Source organism: Cryptomeria japonica, chromosome 1 (assembly GCF_030272615.1).
Source record: "Cryptomeria japonica chromosome 1, Sugi_1.0, whole genome shotgun sequence".
NCBI lineage: Eukaryota > Viridiplantae > Streptophyta > Pinopsida > Cupressales > Cupressaceae > Cryptomeria > Cryptomeria japonica.
This window is the reverse complement of record NC_081405.1, coordinates 220,851,014-220,874,841: the sequence shown is the minus strand read 5'-3', so window position 1 is coordinate 220,874,841 and position 23,828 is coordinate 220,851,014. Positions and strand designations below refer to the sequence as shown.

Sequence of the window (23,828 nt, the reverse complement as noted above, 5' to 3'; positions counted from 1 at the left end):
AAGGTTGGTGTCGCTAACGTTCTTCCATTTTGCAGTCATCCTTGACTCCAAAGGAGCATCTTTATCAACTTGAAATTTCATAATGTCTAGGACCTGCAGATAAACAATGAAATTTTAAGTTAGAAAATAATTTACAAAATTTCGAAAAAAAATAACAGGGCTACGAAATGGCTAAGTGTCAGAAAATTTCATCTTATACTTAGTCATGAAAACTTGAAATTTCATTTGAAAAACCTTTCAATCTCAAGAATGATCGTGATCGTCAATCAACACTGAGCGTCATAACTTTGAAAAACTTTTTTTTACTTAGCCAAAAAAAATGATTTTCTTTCTCCAAAATTTTTGAAAAATCATTTATTAAATTCTGGAAAATATTCAGAAAAAATCCATAAATCTGTATCATGAATTTAGTTTGACCTTCGAATGGATAGAAGTAGGGCTAGAATTCTCTCAAGAACACTCAGAAAATTCAGAAAAGGTTAAATAATTCTTCCTCGTACTAGTTGTCTTTCTCCAAAAATCTGTGAAACTTTTGTCAAAAATAAAAAAAGTTATCCAACTTCCAGCAATATCAAAAACTTTCTCCAGATGATCTTCAAACTAAAATAATTTACTAAGCTCTCCTTAGTAATCTTCGAACTTGTTGGTGTAGAAATGAAGTTTGTAATGAAGTATTTGTAAATAAAATTAACTCCTCAATTGGAAACCCTTAAAACCTTCCAACTCATACTTCCAATTCTAACTTCACTCTTTACGAAAGTGTTGTCATGTTTCCAAGTTTGAAGAAAATATCTTCCAAAAGTTTCCAATTTGGTTTATAAGTTGAAATATTTATTAATCTTCCAATATTCTCTTTCAAAACTTTCTATTTTGGATTTAGGTTTGAAATCCTTAGCAATCTTCCAATATTCTCCTTTTGAAAACTTTCCATTTTGGTCTTTGAGTCCGAAATCTTGGAGGAGTTTTGTGACATCACTTGCATTTTTGTTGATTTTGTTTGACTTTCATGTGTAGGCGGACTTTTGAAGACTCACCTTCATCTCCTTTAACCTTTGGCGGACTTTCCTTTACCTCTCAATACATGGCGGAGTTTTTAGAGGTCTCCACATAGGGCTTTAGACTCATATACCTCTAACATGGCGGAGTTTGAGGTGGCATCTTCCCAAGACATGGCAGACTTTGGTATCACCTCCACCAGCAGGGCAGACTTCTAAGGCTCTCCATACCTTGGGCGGACTTTGGAGGCTCTTCTTTGAGCTCCCCAATTTGCAAGGCAGACTTCCTTGAAGGCTCCCCTTGGGTGGAGTTTTGGAGACTCTCCCTTGGGCGGACTTTGGTGAGTCCTCTACCTTGAGCGGACTTCTAAGGACTCTCCTCATGGGCGGACTTTGGAGGCTCTTCCTACCTTGTTGCTTGCCAAGGCGGACTTCTAGATAACCTTTCATCAATACTTGGATGCCTAGGGCGGACTTTTCATATGGCTCTTCCTTCATGACTTAGCATCTTGGGAGAAGTTTGTTGACTATTCCAACATGGACGGACTTTAGAGGTGGCACCAAGAAGCTCGGATAGGGCGGAGTTTTAGGTGTTGGCCACCAAGGCTTCTCCAAAGCATGGCGGAGTTTTGATACCCCCTTTCCTTGGTCTTCTTGACCTACGGCGGACTTTAGAGACTCCTCTACATGGCGGGCTTTAGGCTATACCCCTTCATGGCGGACTTCTAGACCTCTCCTCATGGGCTCTTCCTTGGCTATCCTCCTTCCTTGGGCAGACTTCTAGAGGGTCTCATGGATAGGGCGGAGTTTAGACAAGGCTCCCACATGGCGGACTTTGGAGGGTTGGCCTTCATGGCGGACTTTGGAGTGTTGGCCTTCAACATGGTAGGATAGGGCGTAGTTTCAAGACCATTCCCAAGGCTTCTCCAAGGTATGGCGGAGTTTGAGAACCCCTCTTCATGACTTATCCAAGACATGGCGGACTTCCTTGATGTGACCCCAAGGCATAGAGCGGAGTTTGTTGATGCCTATTTCACCTTCACGCGCCTTCCTTCTAAGGCGAACTTTTGCTGAGGCTTCCATATGGCGGACTTTCCACACCTGTCATGACATTCAACCTTATCCATTAACCATACTTAGACAAAATTTTGGAAAATTTCAAATTTTCACATCTTAACCAAAATTAACCAGATTAACTTGAAATTTGAAATCTATATTTAGGCAAACCCATCTGAAGCGATACAACCCCTAAAATGTAGGGAACTAGCTTTTTAGGTCAAAACTCCGAGATTTTAGGTCCCGATCAAAGCTGGCCAGTGGTGTGGGTGCAAACCCTAGATTCCCATCCCAAAAAGCAAAAAGCAGGTATCCTTAAAAAATAGGGAGAACTTTCTAAAAATAGCCATACTGGGGATCGGGCTGAAAATGCCAAAAATGAAACTTCCTACAAAATAGGAAAAAGCAAAAAAAGCAAACTTTCTAAAAATAGATAGTTGTCCAAATTTGTCCAAATCAATTGCGATCTTCGTCCTCCAGCTTGTCTAAGCACTCTGGTGGTGTTTGTACTCTGGAATCACATGATTTCCAAAAACTAACTTTCAATCGTCGGGGCTTGAACTGCTCAAAACTAGGCAAGGCTTGGTAGAATTCATGCGGAAGGTCATAGGATACTAACAAAAATCCTAGAAAGAAGGAAAAGAGAGGGTCCCCATTTGCAATGGGGTGATGTGTGAAAAAGGTCACAACATGTCGTAGAAGGAACAGATGCAGTATCCAGCCCTTCACTTATAGTTGAGTTCTCTCCTACCTCACTGAACAACTGTCGTGTATCCCCATGTGATGGTTGCTCTTCAATTATGTCGGGCTCGTGGGTTTCATCTGCCTTGCGTTCTCCTTCGACGGTGGTGTCATCTTTGTCGGCGCTATTCAATTGTAATTCATGTCAACTCCCCTGGGTGAGTTCATGCATATCAGCCTCTTGATTAGGCGGAACTTCTCCTTCCTCAACTTGATTTCCAAGTTCACTAGAACCAATGATCCTTACCTTTGCATCTAGCTCATCTTGTGTCGGAGGATTATTAGCCTCGAATGCATCAACATCACTCTGGGAGGGCGGAGCAGGTATATAGTCAATCTCAACTACGTCATCCTCCGGACTGGGGTCCTTGGATGACGAACTGACCTCAGGCCTTCTAATAGGGATCTTTTCCCTTCTCATTCTTTTTGATGCCCGAGTCCCTCTATTAGCTCTGGCTTTCTTCCTCTTTTCGGGTTTCTCAACCTCTTCCTTCGGTGCACTTGAGGTTCCCCCATCTTTCGAAGACTGGGAATCGAGACTGCCCATCATATGGTATGTAAATTGAATTCCTTCATGGGTTAGTCTCTCAATCTGCTGGTGTAACCAATGATTGGTGTACCTTCCTGGAGCTGCCATTACTGCTTGAAAATCAGTAATTGGATCCTGAGACCAATCAATGCCCGACAAGAGGTACTTTAATGCCTCCTCAAACTCTTGGACCTGCAAGCAATTGCCAGAATCTGTCACTTGATCCGGGACCCAACGGTATTCATAAAGCCGCATCTGTTGCACACGTAACCTTGAATATTCACACCATCGGACCTCATAGTCATTGGAACAATTTCTCCAATAGTCCTCAATTGATTCCTTTGCTCTGTAGCACCTGCCATAGGCTCTTTTTGCCAAATTGTCATGATCAAAACATTTCCTTGGGAAATGTTCCTATAGGCCATAAGATGCTCATTCAATGAGGGACTCATCGGCTTGCACTGAATTTTTGAAATGCACATCAAAGTTACCCAAACTCATAGGGAAGGTGAATCCGGACTGTTTCTTATCTCTGAGTAAACTGCCCGCTAGATGTGCATGCCTTGCAACTTCCATAAGAACTATTTTGTCTGTCGGGTAGCGTGGAAGTCAGAACGGAGCTCCCTCACAGCCGCCTATCCTAATATAGGTGATCCTAGGGAATTGAATAAACCAGGCGTCGTACTTTTGTACCAAAATGGTAGCCTGCTCTGAGAGCTTTATGTGCAATCCCCCTTGCATCAACCTGACTAGGCGCATTGTAAAGGCGTCATTGACACGCTCATATTGACCAATTGCATAAGCAGCGTTGTTCTTTTCCCTCTGAGCTATGTCATAGTAATGTAGTTGAGGATAACAGTCGTACACCCTAACTTGATTTGGGTCGTTCCTAATTTCACCCTTCTTGATTAATCCTGTCAGTGGCTGGTGTCGGGCGAACATATAAACCAGGTAGGAGGTCATGGTGAAGTACTTCTTTTCTTCAAGTTCGACCAGCTGTTATGGATATTATCACTAATGATCTGAGACCAATCAAACTTGGAATTCCTGGCAAAGACCTGCTCCATAAAGTAGAACATCCACTTTTCAAAAAAGTTAGACTGAGGGAGTCCCATAACCCAGCTGAGTAAGGTGACCATATCACCATGCTCGTTATGAAAGTCACTTCTGGGGGTCTTTTTACTGATTCTAATACTCGGAGGCCTTCTCTCCTTATACCACTCTTCGTTTATCAATGCCCTGCATTTAGGAGGATTCATGTCGTAAGCAACTTGTGCCTCATCTATAGTTGTAGCAATGGGATTATCAGGAAATGGGATGTCAAATGCATCCCCAATGGCCTCAGGTGCAAAGTCAGCTAGCACAATATTTTCTAGAACCACTAGCCTGGTCTCTGGCTAATAATGTCGAGCAGCCTCAACTACTAGCTCATAATTCTGCACAGATGGAGGGAAACCTATCGCCTGAGCAATACCACTTTCCATCATCCGCCTGGGCTTGCTATAGGCATTAGGAGAATATACCCGGTCTCTGAAGTTTTGAATGTCTATGTGGCCCAAATCCGTATCACCTATGTTTTCCCATATGCTCTGGACTTTTGACTCCCTCAGTCCTCCTCTCTAGTACTGGTACTTCATCTTCTCACCTTTACGGGGAATGTCAGATTTAGAGACCCGAGATGTTCCAGTTGCACCAGGCGTCTTTGAGGATTCTACTGCAGATCTAGGCATTTATCCTGCACAATCGGACGCGGATTACGAGATGAGATGAAGGAAACAAACAGGTTAGTCAAAAAAGAGGATGATGATAGCACATAAGGATCAACGGGAAAACTGAAATTCAAAGAAAGTACGATGCCTTAGCAAAAGAGCCTGATTTATTAGGAAGTGAAATGCTATTAAGCTCTTTGTTTAAAATCTACTACTTGGCTGCGATTCAGGGCTCAGGTGTTTAATGATTGCCAATTTTCGTACTTGGAGAAAAGTTTTGCCTAAGTTTAATTTTTTCAAAATGTTCGAAATTTCCCTAAGTCTGAATTTTCGCTTTCAAGGTTAATTTTAGACAGGCTTTGCTTTTGCGCTACGCTTAATACTTTGCTCAGTACCTTTCAAAAGAAAATTGCAATCTACAAAATTTCACCTGATTAATTCTCCATTAACCGTTTAAGCATAGTGACTAGTCTTGCATTTATTTTAAATGATTCTAAAGCAGACAAAACGAGCTTACCTAGCGAACAAGGTGACTATCCTGCGATCTCTCCAAACTTTGGGTTAGAAAAGCTTTGTGCAAGATCGGCCTGCAAGGCCCTTTTGCAAACTTTGAAAACGCCTTTCCTTTCTATTCTTCTTGAATTATGCTTTCGCTCAAGAGGGCTTTTGAAAAAAAAAGTATAATAGCTCCGCGATTTTGGATGCTGGGCGATTTTCGGGGCTAAAGAGACAAATGCAAACCTAAATAAAATGCCCTACCTACAACTCACGCGATTCTCTGATTGCCCAATTTTCGGGCTGGAAGAAATAAATGCAAATCTTAAGACACCGCCTAGGCTTTTATTTCGCGACTTCCCCTCCCTTATCATTTTCGCCCTTTGATTTTCGGCCTATCGGGATGAAATTGGGGTTTCCTGGTATTCACATGATTTTAGCCTATTGGGATTTCACGACCTCAGGAGGAAATGCGCAAGTTTTTCGCGGATGGTTTCCAACACTCCTTTCTTCTCTAACGCATTCGGTATTTTCAATTTTCAGCCTTTAACCTTATTTCGCGATTTGGACTTTCCTAACCTTTGGCATACATGACGATTTTGGCAGTTTTGGTGGATTTCGGCTCACTTGGGCTTTATGCGCGATTTTAGGAGTTTGTCATTTTCGGCCTCAATGACCATTTCACGAAAATGTTCTTTTCTTCCAATTTCAGCCTAAGCGGCCATTTTACAAAATTTATGAAGATTATATTTCACTTACCCTCTATTTTCGGCTTGAAAGGGGGTTTTGAAAATGTTTAAGTTTAAGCGTTCGCCCTTCATTTTACAATTTCGGGTTGGAGGAGTTTTTTGAAAAGTTTTAATGAACGCCCCTTTCCTCCATTTTGAAAATCGGCCAAAAGGATTACTTTGCAAACATAACGCGATTTACACCTATTTCGTTACTTTTGGGTCAATGAGCTTATTTTGCGAGAATTGGTTCCTTTCAAAATGAATGAAAAAGGCCGAAACCTCTTTCTTTTGCGTAATCCTTAATGGTTTTCGGTATTTCGACCACCTTGGGCGTTTTGCGAGTTTTAGTTATCTTTTCGCATTTCGGCTTGTTAAGCCGATTTTAAATTTTAATGAATTTCGGCCTAAAAGGCCACTTTGAAAAGTTTTAACATTTTTCATTTCACTTGCCTTTTGCGAAAATCGGCCCAGAAGGCCATTTTGAAAAGGTTTTCAACTTAGATGTTTTCACTGTATGGCGAAAATCGGCCCAAAAGGCCATTTTGAAAAGGTTTTAACATTTTTCAGTTTGAAAGGCACTTTTGCAAACATTTAAGGAAAAGACGCCTTCTTCTTGGATTGATTTTGGTTGTTCAGATTGCAAGGCTCTCCGCGACATGACCCCCGAGCTACGTGACTTAAAACTCAAACACGCCCTTCCTTTTACGACCACAAAGCTTATTGCTTCATCACTTCCTGGATCCCAACAAAAGGGACGGCGAACAAAAAATCAAAATTCGAAACTCAGCAGGATGAAGGCTGAAAATTAAAGAGGGGGACCCTATCGGTGACAGGGAGTGTGTGCAACGCACAACAAGATCTAAGGTAGGCAGTTTATTGTATGTCACAGCTACAAAGACCTGACATTATGCAGACAGTTGGGTATGTTGCTACATTTCAGGCCATACCTAAGGACATTCATGTGCAAGCAGTGAAGAGAATTTTTAAATATCTCAAGCGTACAATGAATTTTGGCTTATGCTATCCTAACTGTCAAGATTTTACAATGATACAGATTGAGGAGGCTCAGTAGACGATAGAAAAAGCACAAGTGGAGGTGTTTTCTTTGTTGGAGGTTGTCTAGTTTCTTGGCTTAGCAAAAAAAAGGCTTCTATTTCATTATCCACAGCTGAAGCGGAGTATATTGCAGTTGTATCATGTTGTACACAGGTTATTTGGATGAAACACACCTTGCAAGACTTTAAGGTTGAATATGCTGAACCTATTTCTATTTTATGTGATAATACAAGTGCTATTAATATTTCGAAAAATCCAGTTTTGCACTCTCATACTTAGCATATTCCTAATAAATATCATTATTTGCGAGAACAAGTTGCTAATCAGATTGTCAGGTTGGAGTATGTGTGTTCTAAAGAACAGGTAGCTGATATTTTCACCAAACCACTTGCCAAAGAAACTTTTGAATTCTTAAGACAAAAGCTTGGAGTGTTATCACTTCAACAATGATTTTCAAGTTTGACACAGGGGGAGCTTTTACTGATTTACTTCATGCCCCGATTCAGGTGGTTTTGTCATTGATGTCTGTTGTGCGTTGCACACGCTCCCTGTCGCCGACAGGGTCCCCTTTCCTGTTCTGAGCTTTCGATCGTTGTCCTGAGGTTCCAAGCAGAGTTTCTCATGTCTCTTCGAGCAAGTTCGTGACCAATCCGTAAACTGATTGACGTTGAAGTAATGAGCCGATGAGTCCTCCTGACTAGTCTAGCTCTCGGGCATGAACGCCAAGAGCTTTGTTCCAAAATTTTGAAAATCGCCTTGGATAGGCGTAAGATGGTAGGAATTGACGGATCCCGCCAAGCCAGAGCTATGAGGCCGATTGCATGAAGTTTGTCACCCGACCTTTGCAAGGTTTGGGCGAGAGATGATTTTCGCCTACTGATGAAAGATCGAATTGCCCGGCTGAGTGCCTTAGTATTCTGATGCCTCCCAAATCCAGATTTGTGGAACCTGGCAAAGCTAGTGGGAGGTCCGACATTCCGTGCAAGTTTCCAAAATTGTCTAAGGGGCAGATTTCGGGCCCTAGAGCGAAAATTTCAAAGCAAATGCTCCCTACTCGGTTCGAAAGCAATACAAAGTTCTTTTAAAATGTTGCGAAGATAGCGCTTCAAACCCAGAAAATCACTCAAAAGTCCATTTTCGGATCCCTGTTCCGAAATTTGGAAGTGCCTCGATTTCGCTAAAACGTCCAAATGGTCCGAGGTCTTCTTAATATGGCAAAAGTGTTATTTCCGGACCCCTGGGGTAAGAGACGTCAAAAGGAAAACACAGAAGAGAAGAAAAGCATAAAGTTTAAAACGGACGCATGAGGTCCGAAAGTCCGAAAATCACTTAAGTGCGATTTTCGGACCCCAGGTCCGAAGTTTAAATCGTGAAATCTTTTAAAAAATGCGCCTGAGGTCCGAAGTTTAAAACGCAAAAAAGAAATGATTTTCGGACCCCTGAAGAAAAGCTTAAATAAAAGGCGAAAAGTTTAAAACGGACGCACTAGGTCCGAAAGTCCGAAAAGGCACTTAGGTCCCGATTTTCGGACCCCTGGGGATAAGGTTTAAAGTGCAAAATCTTTTGAAAGCGCCTCCAACCCCCGAAATCACTTAAATCCTTCTTTTCGGACCCCTGAGGATAAAACGAAGCAAAGCTTATTTTCGGACCCCAGGTTCGAGGTTTTGAAAAAGTGTGAAATCTTTTAAAAACACATTGCGGTCCGAAAGCCCGATAACACTTAAGTCCGAATTTCGGACCCTTGAGAAGAAGAAAAGTAAAACGCAAAGCTTATTTTCGGACCCTAGGTCCGCAATCGCGAAATTGAAGTGCGAGATGTTTTAAAAACTCTCCGAGGCTTCGAAAGCACCCAACGTAGGCGGCGAGTCCTCCGAAGTTTTTCCCAGATCGCCGATGTTTGAACGAGCGCTATGACTCTAGGGTTTGCCGAAGTTTGTAATCCGCCTCCAGCTCCGAAGTTCCAAAGTTGCAGGAGCATGCGAAAAGGGCGCTCAGGTCCGAGGTTTTTCAAGAGCTCCAAAAAACGTCTCTAGCTCCAAAAACGTCTCCAACTCGCCTAAAACCCCAGGGACTTTCGAAATTTGCCAACGGGTTGAGAATCTCCAAGTTTGCAAATAACGTTCAAGCTCCGAATTTCGTGCAGGCTGGGTGAAGCCAAGTTAAATTCCGAAACCTCCAAATTCGTCAAAAATCTAAAGTTGGAGAAAAAATGCAATTCAAAATTTGAAAGAACTCTCCAAGGTCCGAAAATAGGAAGGTAAGACACTGCATCAACCCCCCCTCGACCATTTAAATTTAGATTGCCAAGGGTAAAACCATTTAAAATTGATAAATTCTCTTTCATCCGCCAAACCGCGAAAATTTAAATCAAAGTGATAACCGCTGGGATTCAAACTTTGCAGGATCGTCCATTCACTTCACGCGACAAGGTCGGGTAATCTCTCGCCATCCGCTCCCATCAGTAAGTACGCTTTATCGCGTATGATCATTTGAAAATGCTTAAATCAAGTAGACAAATGCGTGAAATTTGATCACAATGCTTGAATTCTTGAAGTCTGCATCTCTTTTTCATAAAGCGTTGTTCAATGCATTCGAAATTTAGAATTCACTCCCAAGGTTTAGCCAGAAATTGCATCTCTTTTCAAACTCAAGAAAATTTCCATGTTTTGCCTCTGTTAAAAATTAATCCAAAATCCGAAAGTGATAAGTATAGATGCGTAGTCACAAATCTTCAAGAATATGCTGCGGTTAAAGATAATCAAGTTGTTAGCTAAAATGATATTGCTCCATGCCCGGACTAAACTCTAAATTAATCCCGGCCTGCTGGAGCACTTCTTTTGTTATCTAACCCGCATTACCATTCTTGTATCACCTTGTAATCCGCGTCCGACTGTGCAGGATAGATGCCTAAATCGGCGGTGGAATCATCAAAAACACCCGCTGCAACCGAAACCTCACGAGCATCCAAATCAGACATCCCGCGTAAGGTTGAAAGGATGAAGTATCAATATCAAAGGGGAGGATTAAGGGAGTCGAAGGTTCAGAGCGTCTGGGACAACATTGGTGACACCAACCTTGGCCATATTGATATTCAGGACTTCAGGAATCGGGTCTTCTCACCCAACGCATATGGCAGGCCTAGGCAGATGGTGGAAAGTGGCATCGCCCAAGTGGCAGGTTTTCCTCCAGCAATCCAGAACTATGAATTAGTAGTAGAGGCTGCTCGGCATTACGAACCAAAGTCCAGATTTGTGCTTCTGGAAAATATGACTATCGCCGACTTCTCCCCTGAGGCTATCGGTGATGCATTTGATATCCCCTTTCCAAATAATCCCACAGCTACAACCATAGACGAAGCACAAGGGGCATATGATATGAATCCGGCCCGATGCAGGGCATTGATTAACGAAGAATGGTTCAAGGAGAAAAGGCCTCTGAACACCAAGATTGTGAAAAAGACCCCCAGAAGTGATTTTCATAATGAACATGGGGATATGGTCACCTTACTCAGCCGAGTCATGGGACTTCCTAAGTCCAGCTACTTTGAAGAGTGGATGTTCTATTTTACAGAGCAGGTCTTCGCCAGAAAGTCTAAGTTTGACTGGGCCCAGATCATAAGCGATAACATCCACGCTCAACTGATTGAGCTCAAAACAAAGAAGTACTTCACCATGACCTCCTATTTGGTCTATATATTCGCAAAGAACCAGCCACTGCCAGGATTGATAATGAAAGGTGAGATCAGGAATGGGCCCGGTCAGGTGAAAGTCTATGATTGCTACCCGCAGCTGCACTACCAGGATATAGCTCAAAGGGAAAAGAACAGCCCGGCTTACGCGGTTGGTCAGTATGAACACATCAATGACGCCTTCACAATGCGCCTGGTCAGGCTAATGCAGGGAGGGTTACACATAAGGCTCTCGGAGCAAGCTACCACTTTAGTGCAGAGGTATGGAGCCTGGTTCATTCAGTTCCCAAGGTTTTCCTACATCCGAATAGCTGGCTTCGATGGTGCCCCCCTTCGACTTCCACAGTACCCAACCGATAAAGTAATCCTTATGGAGGTGGCAAGACAATCACGCCCCGCCGGCATCTTACATCGAGAGAGCAAGCAGGCTGGATTCACATTTCCTATGATCATAGGCAACCATGATGTCCAATTGAGAACCCCCACCCTAGCAGAGGAGTCCCTTGCAGAGCTGGCCTCTTATGGCCTCCAAGACCATTTCCCAAGAAAATACTTCGATCATGATAATTTGGCAAAAAGGGCCTATGGTCGAAGATACAGAGCAAAGGAGTCAGTTGAAGACTATTGGAAAAATTGCTCCGATGACTACGAAGTCAGGCGACGGGAATATTCTAGGTTGAGTGTGCAGCAGATGCGACTCTTTGAATACCGTTAGGTCCCAGATCAGCTCACGGACTCAGGAAATTGCCTCCAAGTAAGAGAATTCGAAGCAGTAAGACACCTCTTGCCAGGCGTTGATTGGTCTCAGGACCCAATCACGGATTTCGAAGCAGTTATGGTAGCCCCAGCAAGATACACAGATCAGTGGTTACATCATCAGATCGAGAGGCTAGTCCATGAAGGGGTCCAGTTCACTTACCATTTGATGGGCAGTCTTGACTCTCAGTCTTCCGAAGACAAAGGGACATCAACTAAGAAACCAGAGAAAAGAAAGAAAGCTAAGGCTTGCAGAGGAACTCGAACGTCCAAAAGAACAAGAAGGGAGAAGATTCCCATAAACAGGCCAGAGGCCACTTCATCTTCAAAAGACCCCAGTTCATCCGACGATGCCATAGAGTTGGATTGCGTACCTACTCCGCCTTCCCAGAGCGACATCGATGCATTCAAAGCCAATGATCCTCCTGCGCCTGACGTACTAGACACCGAGCCAAAAGACCCCGAGTTGACCAAACTGGGTGACCAAATAAAAGAAGGAGAAATCCCATCCACCCAGGGGGTCGAAGTGCATGAACCTACCCAGCAGAGCCGTCACAAATTGCTACTCCTTAATACAGCCAAGGACGACTTGACCGTCGAAGGAGAACAAAGGATAGACGAAATTCATGAGCCCGAGAGAACCGAGGAGCAACCTTCACAGGAGGATGTCAGACAATTGTTCAGCGAAATAGGGGAGAACTCAGCTGCAAGCAGGGAGCCTCCTCCCTCTTTCACTCCTCCGATGGCGGGGCAGCTGCGAATTTGTGGTCAGCCGGTTGAGAGCGTAGGAGAATAGGGTGCTAACTTGACCTTATCATCGACCCAGACAGTGCCTCAAAAGTGGCTGATCGCCAGAGCTCAACGTAGGGCCGCCACCAAAGCACCCATCGATCTAGAGGATATCTTCTCACGAATGGATCAAGCAAAAGCTAAAGGGAAGAAGAAACCAAGGGCATATTCTAAAGTAACCAGGGACGAACAAAGGAATCGCACTCTTCATATTGCCACCCCGCTCGTAGACAAGCCAGCAGATCAGATAACACTGGCAGATTATAGCATTACGACTGTCCCCATCGGACGAGCTACAAAAGAGCAAGAAAAGGAAGAATTTAAGGATTCAGTGCAGAACATACTCAGATAGCTCGAGGAGATCACAGCGGAAAAGGATATGTATCGGGCCCGTGCTGAACAGGCCGAGGGATACATCGATAAGCTCCTACGGCCATTGCACAACCCCTCTGAATCCCACATTCCCCCAATGGCATTGGCACAAAGGACCACGACTGAATTTGAAGGAACTCGGGATACCGCAAAGGCCGTCAAGGAATGGATACAGGACATCAAGAAAAAGGGAGAACAGATCCCTAGGGAGGTGAAAGAAATGGCTCTCCATCGAGAGCTCACTCTAGTCAGGCTGTTGGAGGTAAAGAGGGAATCCCTTCACATGCACGAAGTGGCGGCCTCTACCCTTCCCCTCATGAGAGCTCTTTTTTGGACACATGCGCAAATTCCCACACTGTCTGACATCCTAGATCCCCATGGTATCAGTGTTCTCAAGGAATAGTACTGGACCGTCACCATGAAGAACGACGCCCAGGAAATTATTGACAAAGAAAACAACGCATGTGAGGTAATTCTCGGGAACATGCAAGAACTAGGTAAGACCATCCTCCGATCAATGGTTTCAGGATGGATAAATATTAAATAACCTATCCGACAGTGTAATCCGGCCAGATTGGGAAGAAAGGTTGGGAGCAGATAAGGTTTCTTATTCCGTTGGAGACTTGAGTTTTGCTGGTCAGTTCCATTCAGACATATTGTGCTTCGAGCGTAATCGCTCCAGCTGGAAGGACGGTTTAAAGCACGTAGACCAGTATCTCGAGGGCATGCAGTACAAAATTCGCCACCCTCCCATGCCACCTTTCAGTCTCCTCTTCCAGTTATGTATCAAATTTCAAGAATACGTTCACAAGGAACGAGCAGCAGGTTGTGATTTATGGCGGGAATACCTGCATGGCGAGGACCAGTTTCTAAAGAAAGAGTGTGAAACTAAAATAGAGAAAGTAGTTTCTCAAAAGTGCTTTTTTCGCTCCAAATCTTAAAGTCCACTTTTGTCCCAAAAGGGTGACAGTTGACTTTTGGTCAACAAATTGTAAAACTTTTTTATACACCTTTTTGGATTATTCCAAATTGTTGTAATTATCCCTTTTTGGGTAGTTATTACCCATTTTGGGGTAGTTGTTGATATTTGCCTCCCATTTATGGGTATGGGCAGCACTACTTTATGGATGAATCTGGGCCACTTATTTAGATTTAATCTAGGCCATTCATCTTTTTTGAGGCCTATTTAAGGGACTGGTTTTCCCTCATTTTGTAAGAAGTTCTTGGATTGTTGCGAAAGCTCTGAAGGAATTTGCAGGAATTAATACAATGGATTAAGACTATTTTCAAGTTTCCTTTTGAGTGCATGGTCTCCTTCTTCACTTAATTTTGAAAGCTTTTAATTATGTCTATTCATTTTACATAGCAGTTTTTTAATCAAGCATCTGATAGAGTCTTCATAGTCCATACCATTAGAGAATAGCTGATTGCTTTTCTTTCCGCATGGTTAATCTGGACCATTTCATGCTCAGTTCGATTATCAAATATATATCATGAATGTAGAAATTCTACTATTGTATTTGTTAATATGAAAATCTGGTTTCTCCTTTGAAGATTGCACTAAGTTTATGCAAGCATTGTGTCTAAATGGCTGATAATGCCTAATCTAGTTTCCTGGAGGTGTCTGTCTGCTTCATTGAATCTGCTGTCTTAGTTAGAATTTACAGTTCATGTCTCTCTCTCTCCCTATCCTTCCTTTCTTTTCTCCCCTTTTTATCTATTTGGAAAATCTGCAGTCCTACTAAAACAGCTTCAAATTAACCAATATCATCTGATGGAGAGATCGTAAAAGGTTTCAAGGAACTTATCCATAGAATCGCCAGTCAATCGTAAGTCCCCTTGTGTTTCCAGCAAAAACACATCAAGCCACTGAGAGATCCCGCAGTCAAGCCCTGACAAAAGAAACCTTGAGGTTGTCTCCTTTGATCAAACTTAGACAACAGCATTAGAGACTTCCTTATCTCAAGAGAGAGTAGGATAATCAGTCGGCTATTCTATTCTGCGTTGGCCGTATGGAGTTTGCAGCAATGCGATTTCAGACACGTCAACAATGTCAAGGGGGAGTGTTATGACAGGGGGAGCTTTCTGGTTCATTTTTGCTTCAATTTTGATTGCCATCAATGACAAGGGGGAGATTGTTCAGTTTTGTCATTGATGACAATATTTTGTTAGTTTGGGACATGTGGCTGGTGCGTGCTTTTTCTGGAAATCAGTGGGTGATCAGTTTGATCACTATTTTTTTCTTCTTCAACGTGTGCCATTTGTACATGTGTATGGTATCCGTTGTTGCTTGCAGGGTATGTTGAGAATGTGTGCAGAAAGAATCTTTGATTTTCATATTCTTCTCAGAGATGTTTCTGAGTGCTGATGTCCGTCAGGGATGTTACTGTCAGTGAAGTGTTTTATATTCTCTGATATGGTTTGCAGATGTAGTTCGACTGAGGTTCTTTTGTCTTGAAGTATCTGAGTGATTCTTTTTGAGCTTGTGTTTTTTATCACTTTGCTCTATACAGTTTAGGAGTTACAAGTTTGTCAGTGATTGGTGGTGTGTGTGGGAGACTTTCTCGAATGTTCAGATAATGATTTTTCTTTCTAATTTCTGTTGTGTCTTCAGCAGTCAGTCTGAAAAAGACGTTTTGCTTTACAATTTCTGAGAAGTTTGGTTAATGCAGAAAACTGTGGGTGTTGTGTAGTGGGTGTTCGTGTTGTGTAGTGGGTGTTCAAGCAGAAGTTCGTTGGCTGTCTTGATATACTTTTGAAGACATTTTTTAGAATGTTTTTTGGAGAGACTATTGGGCATATTTTTGTATCTATTGCTGAGTGTGTAAGGTGATCCGGAAAGTGTGTGTTGTATTCAAAAATAGATTCTTTTTAAGAATCGTGTAAAGTTTTTTGTTTTTTTTTAAAAGGTTGAAGTATGAGTATGGTTGATTTCAATGAAATGAGAACAAGTCTGAGTGCTTAAAAGAAAGAGCTTCAATTATTTTAAAATCTCTACTAACAGTAATATTTCAGTGTTAAGCGAATGAAGACTGTACAGTAACTTGTGGTTTTCAGATACTGTGAAAATGAATGCAGTGAAGACCTTGGTGCGTTGAAGATGACAGATATCTAAAGCTATAGTTTAGAACCAAATGTGATTGTGCAGTGTTGTAATACTTCAGTGATATGAAGTTATAACAGTCGAGTTGATGAAAGGATTTTGTCACTATTGATTTATGTTATGACAATACATTAAGTTGTATGAGTTTTACTTATCTCAGAGTAAAACAAAGAAATTACTCTGCTTTTTCAACTTCTTGTTCTGTAACTAAATTTGTCCTTGAGTTGGTGCTCGTCAAGTTGAGAGGTTGGTGCCTTAGTTGTAGTCTGTAGGTGCAGCTACGAGAGTTGGAGCTCTCTGTTTATTGCTATGTAATTTGGGTTGATGCCCTTTTATGGTGAAAGAAAACTAATCTTTACGTGGTTTTTACCCAAAAGGATTTTCGACAAGAAATCTTGTGCCTCTGTTTTGAACTCTTTTTGTTGGTCTTCAGTTTGAGTTGTCTATGGTTATCTATTTTGTAAAAGTCTAAAATACTGATTCACCCCCTCCCCCTCTCAGTATTTTCCTTAAATTTCTTCAATAAATACTTCCCCAAAAACTGTAAATTTCATCTAGAGCTCCTAAATTTTGAATAGAGGATGAATTTTCAAAGCACAAATTGAATCCATTGTCAAATAACACTACCTTTCACTGGTAAGAGAAACTGCTCCCATACAGGACTTAGGTTTGTCCCAATAAAGGTCCTGCAACAAACATACATGTGGCCCATGTCAAACAATATAACCATTGTCAGACCCAAAATTGGAACACACAATTGAAAGTCATCATCACAGGCGTGACAATTACGAAGCATCAAAATATGAGGTATTAAGAATCATGTTTAGAAGTTTTGTGAATTTACTGATGAAATTCAATCATAGGTCCAGAATCAATGCAATGACATAAAAATATCTGTGAAAGTAACAACGTAAACTCCTTTAACCAATGGAGCCTTTCAAATTCAATGAGAAAACAAAAAAAGTATTGATACATTTCATGGAAGACCTTCAAAATATCTAAGTGGATTTAATCCTTGCATCATTGAGATTTTTATATGATGTTCGTCTATCTTAAAAACCTTGAAACAACATTTCATAGTTCACTACTAAACAATTCCTCAAAGCAATTCATTCGTAATACAAAAGAGCAGAGTATTATACACAATAATTAGCAGAGTGTTATACACATTAATTAAAGTTTATAATTAAAAATTTGTTTGTATTAACAGTTATGTGCCAACTGTACAATGGAAAATATCCAGTAGAATTCCAAGAGTTACAAAATAAATTGGTTTTGAAACAATGTGTGCTCCAAGCAGACATTCTAAAATAAATTTGTTACTGTTTGAAACTCAATATGTAGCCGAGGAAGGTTGATTTAAAATCATTCCAATGTGTGCAAGCTGTACTCTTAGCATCAATGGTTTAACCAGCACATTGAATGACGTTCAAAAGAGCATGTAAAAGAATTCATATCCATATAAAAGCAGGAGCGAACCTTATATGAACTAAGGAAGATTGCAACAACAACAACAAGAGAGGCAAGAAATTCCCATATTTGTGCATTTTGTATATATATATATATATATATATATATTGCAAAGGATATACAAGCAAGAATCTAGAAGAATAAATCTTTTAAGAGAAGGGAGATGTGCATAGAGGTATTGACTAAATATGCTGAAACGTGAAATATTATAACAAATAAAAGAGGGTGCCTAGAGAAATATCCATAGTTGCAATCTCCCCATTTTGAAATAGGATTTAATAATAAATGCTAATAATAAAATTAAAAGATAACAGAATAAAATAAAATTATAATTAAAATATAAAAGAATAAAATTAAAATAATTAAAATTTAGTTAAGTTTGATGAATGGTCAAAAGGCATGAAATGAAAAGTTGTGACTCCCACAAACATGAGAAATAAAAGCAAGAAGAGAACTTTATTTGAATGGGAGATATGGAGAAAGGAAGAAAGAAGGGAGCATGTGAATCAAGGAAGGATTGAGGGAAGAAGAAAAGAATGGGAAGTAAATAAGGAAGTGACTCTTTCAAAAGGGCAGAAATTATGAAGGGTTGTACTCTTTCAAAGGGTGCTAATTGTTAAAGGCTGTAACTCTTGCCAAAAGGCAAATGTGATGAAGAGGTGTGACCTTTCCCTCACATTGGAAGATATAAAGGGGAAGAAGGATCAAATGGAATGGGAGAATTATGTGAACTAGATATGATAAGGGTGTGTGTGGAATATAAAGGAATAATGAAATGAAGGAAAATAAATAAGAGATATACCAGATGCGACAGCAAACAATAGAAAGAGAATCAAATAAAGAAAAGAGTTATATTTGCAGAAATATCAGAGGAATTGGTTAATTACCAAGTGTTATGTATGATGCTAGATAATCTTGATCATATTTAGTCATTCTATATCAATGCTTAGTAATTAATGTTATATATATATATATATTATAGAAATTCCGTTAAAGCTTCAACCAATCTGCCATCCCATTATAGAGGGGAGATAGTGCATGTGAGGAAGGCAGGTCGCTAAGATGCCATTCCGGTAGAGACACCCCAAACGGGTCTGGGAGACAAAAGGATGGTAGTCATTCCGTGCTTCTACGCTAGATAGAATGGCTCAAGGTGCTTTGTATGATCTCCCAAGTGGTGCTTGGGGAAAGCCTTAACGAAATCCCACATGTATATTATGTAATTTACAATAATGATTAAGATAATGTCCCTAACCCTAGTAAGAATGATCGATTGAGAGGTCTCAATTAGGATCTAATTGGTAAATGATATCTCTATTTCATTCCTTACTTTACTTGGGATTGTGATTTTAGGGCAAAAACTAGAGCATTTACAAAACGTATTAAAGCTTTGATCCTACCATCCTCCAGGGTAAAGATGAACCAATGAATGCATTCTAATCAATAAGAAGGATTTAACAATATGTGTATCCGCATGCATGCTTCATGTCTGCATATATTCGTGTTTATGCTTCATTTTTTTGTGTATGCTCCATACTTAATACGCTTTCAGAAAGTTTATTCCATTTCATATTGGGAATCATTTTGAACACTCCATGATCATTGCTTGAGAACAAGCAATCTTGGGTGGGGCACATTGTAATTTCCCAATTTGAAATAGGATTTAATAATAAATGCTAATAATAAAATTAAAAGATAACAGAATAAAAATAAAATTATAATTAAAATTTAGTTCAAGTTTAATAAATTGTCATAAAACATGAAATGAAAAGTTGTGACTCCCTCAAACATGAGATATAAACGGGAGAAGAGAACTTCATTCAAATGGGGGATATGGAGAAAGGAGGAAAGAAGGGAGCATGTGAATCAAGGAAGGATTAAGGGAAGAACAAAAGAATGTGAAGTAAATAAGTGAATCTTTCAAAAGGACAAAAATTATGAGGGGTTGTACTCTTTCAAAGGGTGCTAATTGTGATAGGTTGCGACTCTTGCCAAAAGGCAGACATGATGAAGAGGTGTGTCCTTTCCCTCACATTGGAAGATATAAAGGGGAAGAAGGATTAAATGGAATGGGAGAATTATGTTAAGTAGATGTGATAAGGATGCGTGTGAAATAGAAAAGAATAATGAAATGAAGGAAAATAAATAAGAGATACACCAGACGGGACAGCAGACAATATAAAGAGAATCAAATAAAGAGGAGTTATATTTGCAGAGATATCAGCAGACTTGGTTAATTACCAAGTGCTGCATATGATGTGTTGTCCTTATTTTTTACTTTTCAAAAATGTGACAACCCCTACAATTTTTTTCTCAAAATGTGTCATTTTTTGTCTCTAAGGCATGTTTAACGAGGTGCAAAACTCACATTTATTAGTATCAAATCATCAAGGGGTGTCTTTGCCATTGTTGTCCAAGTTTTGGTGAGTTTTGGCCTTCATTTTCCTAGTTTTTTCTTCAGTTTTGGGTTTCAGAGCAGTCACTGCAAGCAGAAAAATTGTGCTTGAAATTTGAGATTTTAAGGCTCTAGGGCACACTTCCCAACGTGGAAAGTCTACATTTCTCGAAGGTAAATCAATCATAAGCTTATCTTTCATCTTTGTGAAACTTTCGGTTGATTTTGGCCTTTGTTTTGGCCATTTTCTGTGCAATTTCGGGTTTTAGAGCAGTCACTACAAGTGGGGGTCTTTTTGATGTCATTGCAAGTTAACTCACTACAAGTGGGGGTATTTTAGATGTCATTAAAAGTAAACTCATTGCAAGTAAATGCACTTACTTGCAGTCGCGTCTCTAAGACCCAATTACAAGTGGGTTCACTATCTAAAATGTCAAGTTAGAAGTCAAGTGGGGGTTTCATGCATAGGATTGCAAGTGCAAAAGTTTACATTTTCATGCAAGTTATGTTTACTTGCAATGGGGTCTCTAAGATCCGACTGCAAGTATACGGGTTATTTTACTCCAAGTGCAAGTTTTAATGATACATTAAAATAACCCCTACAGTTGTTAAATTAAATATGCAAGGAATATTGAAAAAACAGTTGGCTGTCAACCTGCGTGTTATGCGGATTTTACAACTTGTTTATTATGTTGTATGACTGTCATTAGAGTTTTCGGACTTGTTCTCGAGATATCAATCACAAGTTTCCTTCAAATTTTGACTTACTAACAACTACTCAATAATAGCATAATCCCCTAGGATGAATGTGTTGGCATTGGGTTGTCATTGATGTCAACCAGTAGAAGAGGTGTATGTGCAACACTGTCAAGGAAGAGTACCCTGGGAGTCACCGATACACAAGTTAGTGCCTGACTTGTGTGGATGAGTTGCAAAGGTGATCGGACCCGGTACTGTACATCACCAATAAGGAAAGGATGTCAACTGGTAAGTGATGTGTTGACATGGAAAAGTCAAATCAACCAAGTGAGTTGTTGTCAGCCTGCAAAACTCATGACCGGTGTAAGCTGGAGGGCCTGGGTGCTTGAGCAGTTGTTTGTGATGAAGAGACAGAATGTTACCTAAATCACATCAACACTGGAGGAGAAGAATGAACCGATCACAGGTATGCTATAAGGGTGCAGGACAGCAAGACTCCCACTTGATGAAGATGCAGTCATCATGAGAAGCAATGACTGACAGTGAATGTGCCAACACCGCATCACATGTGCTTGTTTGAAGATATGCTACACAAACAAGGAAGTCACATGAGTACACTGCAAAGATGCAAAAGACAAGGTGCTACTCCTCCAATAAGTGGAACTTATCTCCTATTATGCATTGTGTGCATTATAGTTTTGTGAGATGAGGAAGAAGAGGTGTGCATCAAGTGCATGAAATCAGGGATATGCACTAAACCGACTGAGAAGGCATGTTGAGATGTCGATACAGTTGAAGAGTAATGAGTTTATCACTTTGAAAAACCGGTTAAGATATGATTAGAATTGATCAAGGAGAAGGCATAGTTGAGCAGATGCAGATAGAGGGAGATTACCCTGATTAAAGATGGAGTTTGTTGAAGGTTGATGACATGATGTCATCAAGAGTGTTTACCGGTATGGGAGTCAACCGGTAATATGAACAAGGTGCAGATGCAGATGTCTTCCCACCTTATGGGAATGAGCTTGCTTTGGATAGACATGTTTGGAGATCGGTTTAGGTGTCCCACCGGCACTTCAGCAAAGTGCAGACATGATAAGTTAATCGGTAGAATGTGAGATACCGGCAGGGTTAGCAAACCGGCAGAAAAGAGGAACCGGTAGAGTGTTTGGTTAGTGATACTATCTGGACCGACATGAAGTGTCAAGCTGGCAGTTGATCAACAAAGTGTTGCAAAGCTATTGCAGAGGTTTGCGGCTCGAGGTCTGGAGGACAACTTAGAGCCAGCTAAGAGTGTTTAAAGAGATTAAGGCGGATGAAAGAAACAGCAAGACAGATCTTGGTGTCTGACCAAGAGATCAGCCGATAGGGTAAAAAGCAGATCGCCAAAGATAGAAGGCGTGGTCAAGAAGGTGTGATAATGGCGGAGGTGTACTATTGGCTGTCAGAAAGATCAGACCGGAGAAGATCTAATTGGATCTGATTTGTCTCGAAGGTGATGAGGAAACCCTAACCTCCTGGATTTTGAATTGGCTTTTGGCGGGAAAACCAGACTATAAATATGCAGGCCAAGGACATAGTGAGGGACTGCTAAATAGAAGAATATTGTGCTGCTGCGAAGTGTATTACTTCTGCATGTGAGAGCAAATTAGCCAAGTGCTCAACGAGTATCAAAGAAGGCAAATCAGCCAACTGCTCAACGAGTATCAGAGAAGAGAGTGAGAGTGTGGGAGACCCTGGTTGAAGTGTTCAACCGGTTGAAGAGCGAAATCGGTAGTGTCCATACCGACAAAGCAGAGGTGAAGGAAGTTGTAGAGTAGGCAGACATAGAACCGGCAGAGTGTAGTACCGGTGAAGTGCAGAGTAGTGAGGAGGAGATTCAATAAGAGAAGAACAGAACAGAGGTGAACCGGTAGAGTTAACCGGCAAACAAAGCAGCAAATGAGAGCAACAGAAGAGTGAGTCAGTGTAGCAGAGAAGGTAGCTCACCGGCAGTGTAAGGTATATGAAATGGTTACAAGATTCACTTGTAACAAGACAACTACTTTTGTAATTAATGTTTTCATTGTGAACACTGAGTTGTAGCTCGGTGCAGGGGTTGTAGCTCCTTTGGGTTGAAGCCCATAAACAAATCAAGGGTTGGTGCCCTAAAACTTTGTAATAGAGTTTTTCATTGTGAGGCTAGATTGGAGCAGTAGACTCCAGCAGCATTGCTCACTGAAGTTTTTTTTCCCATCTTGGGTTTTCCTCGTATACATTGGTGTTATGTAATGTCCCTTGTGTGATTGCATTTGTGCTAACCGGTAAATCTGCATTAAGTTAGATCTATCAACCGGTATGCTCACATAGGAAAGCTAAAGGGAAAAGTTTGAGAACCATTGATTCACCCCCCCCTCTCGGTGGTGCATTGTGTCTAACAATTGGTATCAGAGCCTAGGTTCCAAGCTAGACGAGCTTTCTCCAACTTGGGTAGATTTCGGCTTAAGGACGCAATGGTTTGTTTAGTGTCAATCCTTGCTCCTGTGTTTGAGGGTTCAAACTATTCTATTTGGAGTTGCAGAATGGAAGTCTTCCTACCCTCTCTAGGGTTTGATGTATGGATGTCGGTTATTAAAGGTCCTCCTAAGAATGTCAGTCCTCCCACTAGATCTGAAGAGGAAAGAAGATGCATGTGCAATGAAGAAGCCATGAAGGCTATATTCAATGGGCTCACCAGTGATGTCTCCTCACAGGTGGATAAGTGTAAATCAGCAAAGAGTCTATGGGATAGACTAAGGAAGCTCTATGGAAATAAACCCTGCACCACTGAGTCAGTGTGTGGAAGTGAGAAGAACAATGCAGTAGATACATGTGCAGATGATGAAGGCAAATCCACTAGCAGTCACAACATTGATGAAGAAAGAACCCACCTCTTCATGGCTCAAGGATCTGAAAATGAGGTGCACACATCTGAAAGTGATAAGGCAAATAGATCCCACCGACAAGATGTGTTTGGCAGTGATGATGAGGAAGAAGGAGACAAGGCAAATAGATCTAGCCGTCAAGATCTATTTGATAGTGAAGGGGAAGAAGAAGAAGATGCAGAAGTAGATCTTGAGTGTGAACTAGTAAGTGCTCTAGAAGAGCTTCAAAATGTTAGAAATGATTTTAAGATTTACAGAAGATCGGTTCATGAGGACTGCAGTCAGTTGAGAACCTACCTTGATGTGTCAAACCAAAAGGTTGGCTTATTGACCTCTCAACT

The 23,828-nt window shown here is 41.0% G+C and overlaps 1 protein-coding gene across 2 annotated transcripts in view; it reads right to left on the bottom strand.

Annotated features, from left to right (window-relative positions):
- LOC131042900 (nudix hydrolase 9) overlaps positions 1–23,828 on the bottom strand; it is a 183,950-nt gene that overhangs the window by 65,733 nt on the left and 94,389 nt on the right. For both annotated transcript variants that reach the window (XM_057976229.2, XM_057976228.2), the window contains one exon: positions 16,648–16,706. In XM_057976229.2, coding sequence (XP_057832212.1) covers positions 16,648–16,706 — 59 coding nt within the window. The remainder of the gene's footprint in view (positions 1–16,647; positions 16,707–23,828) is intronic.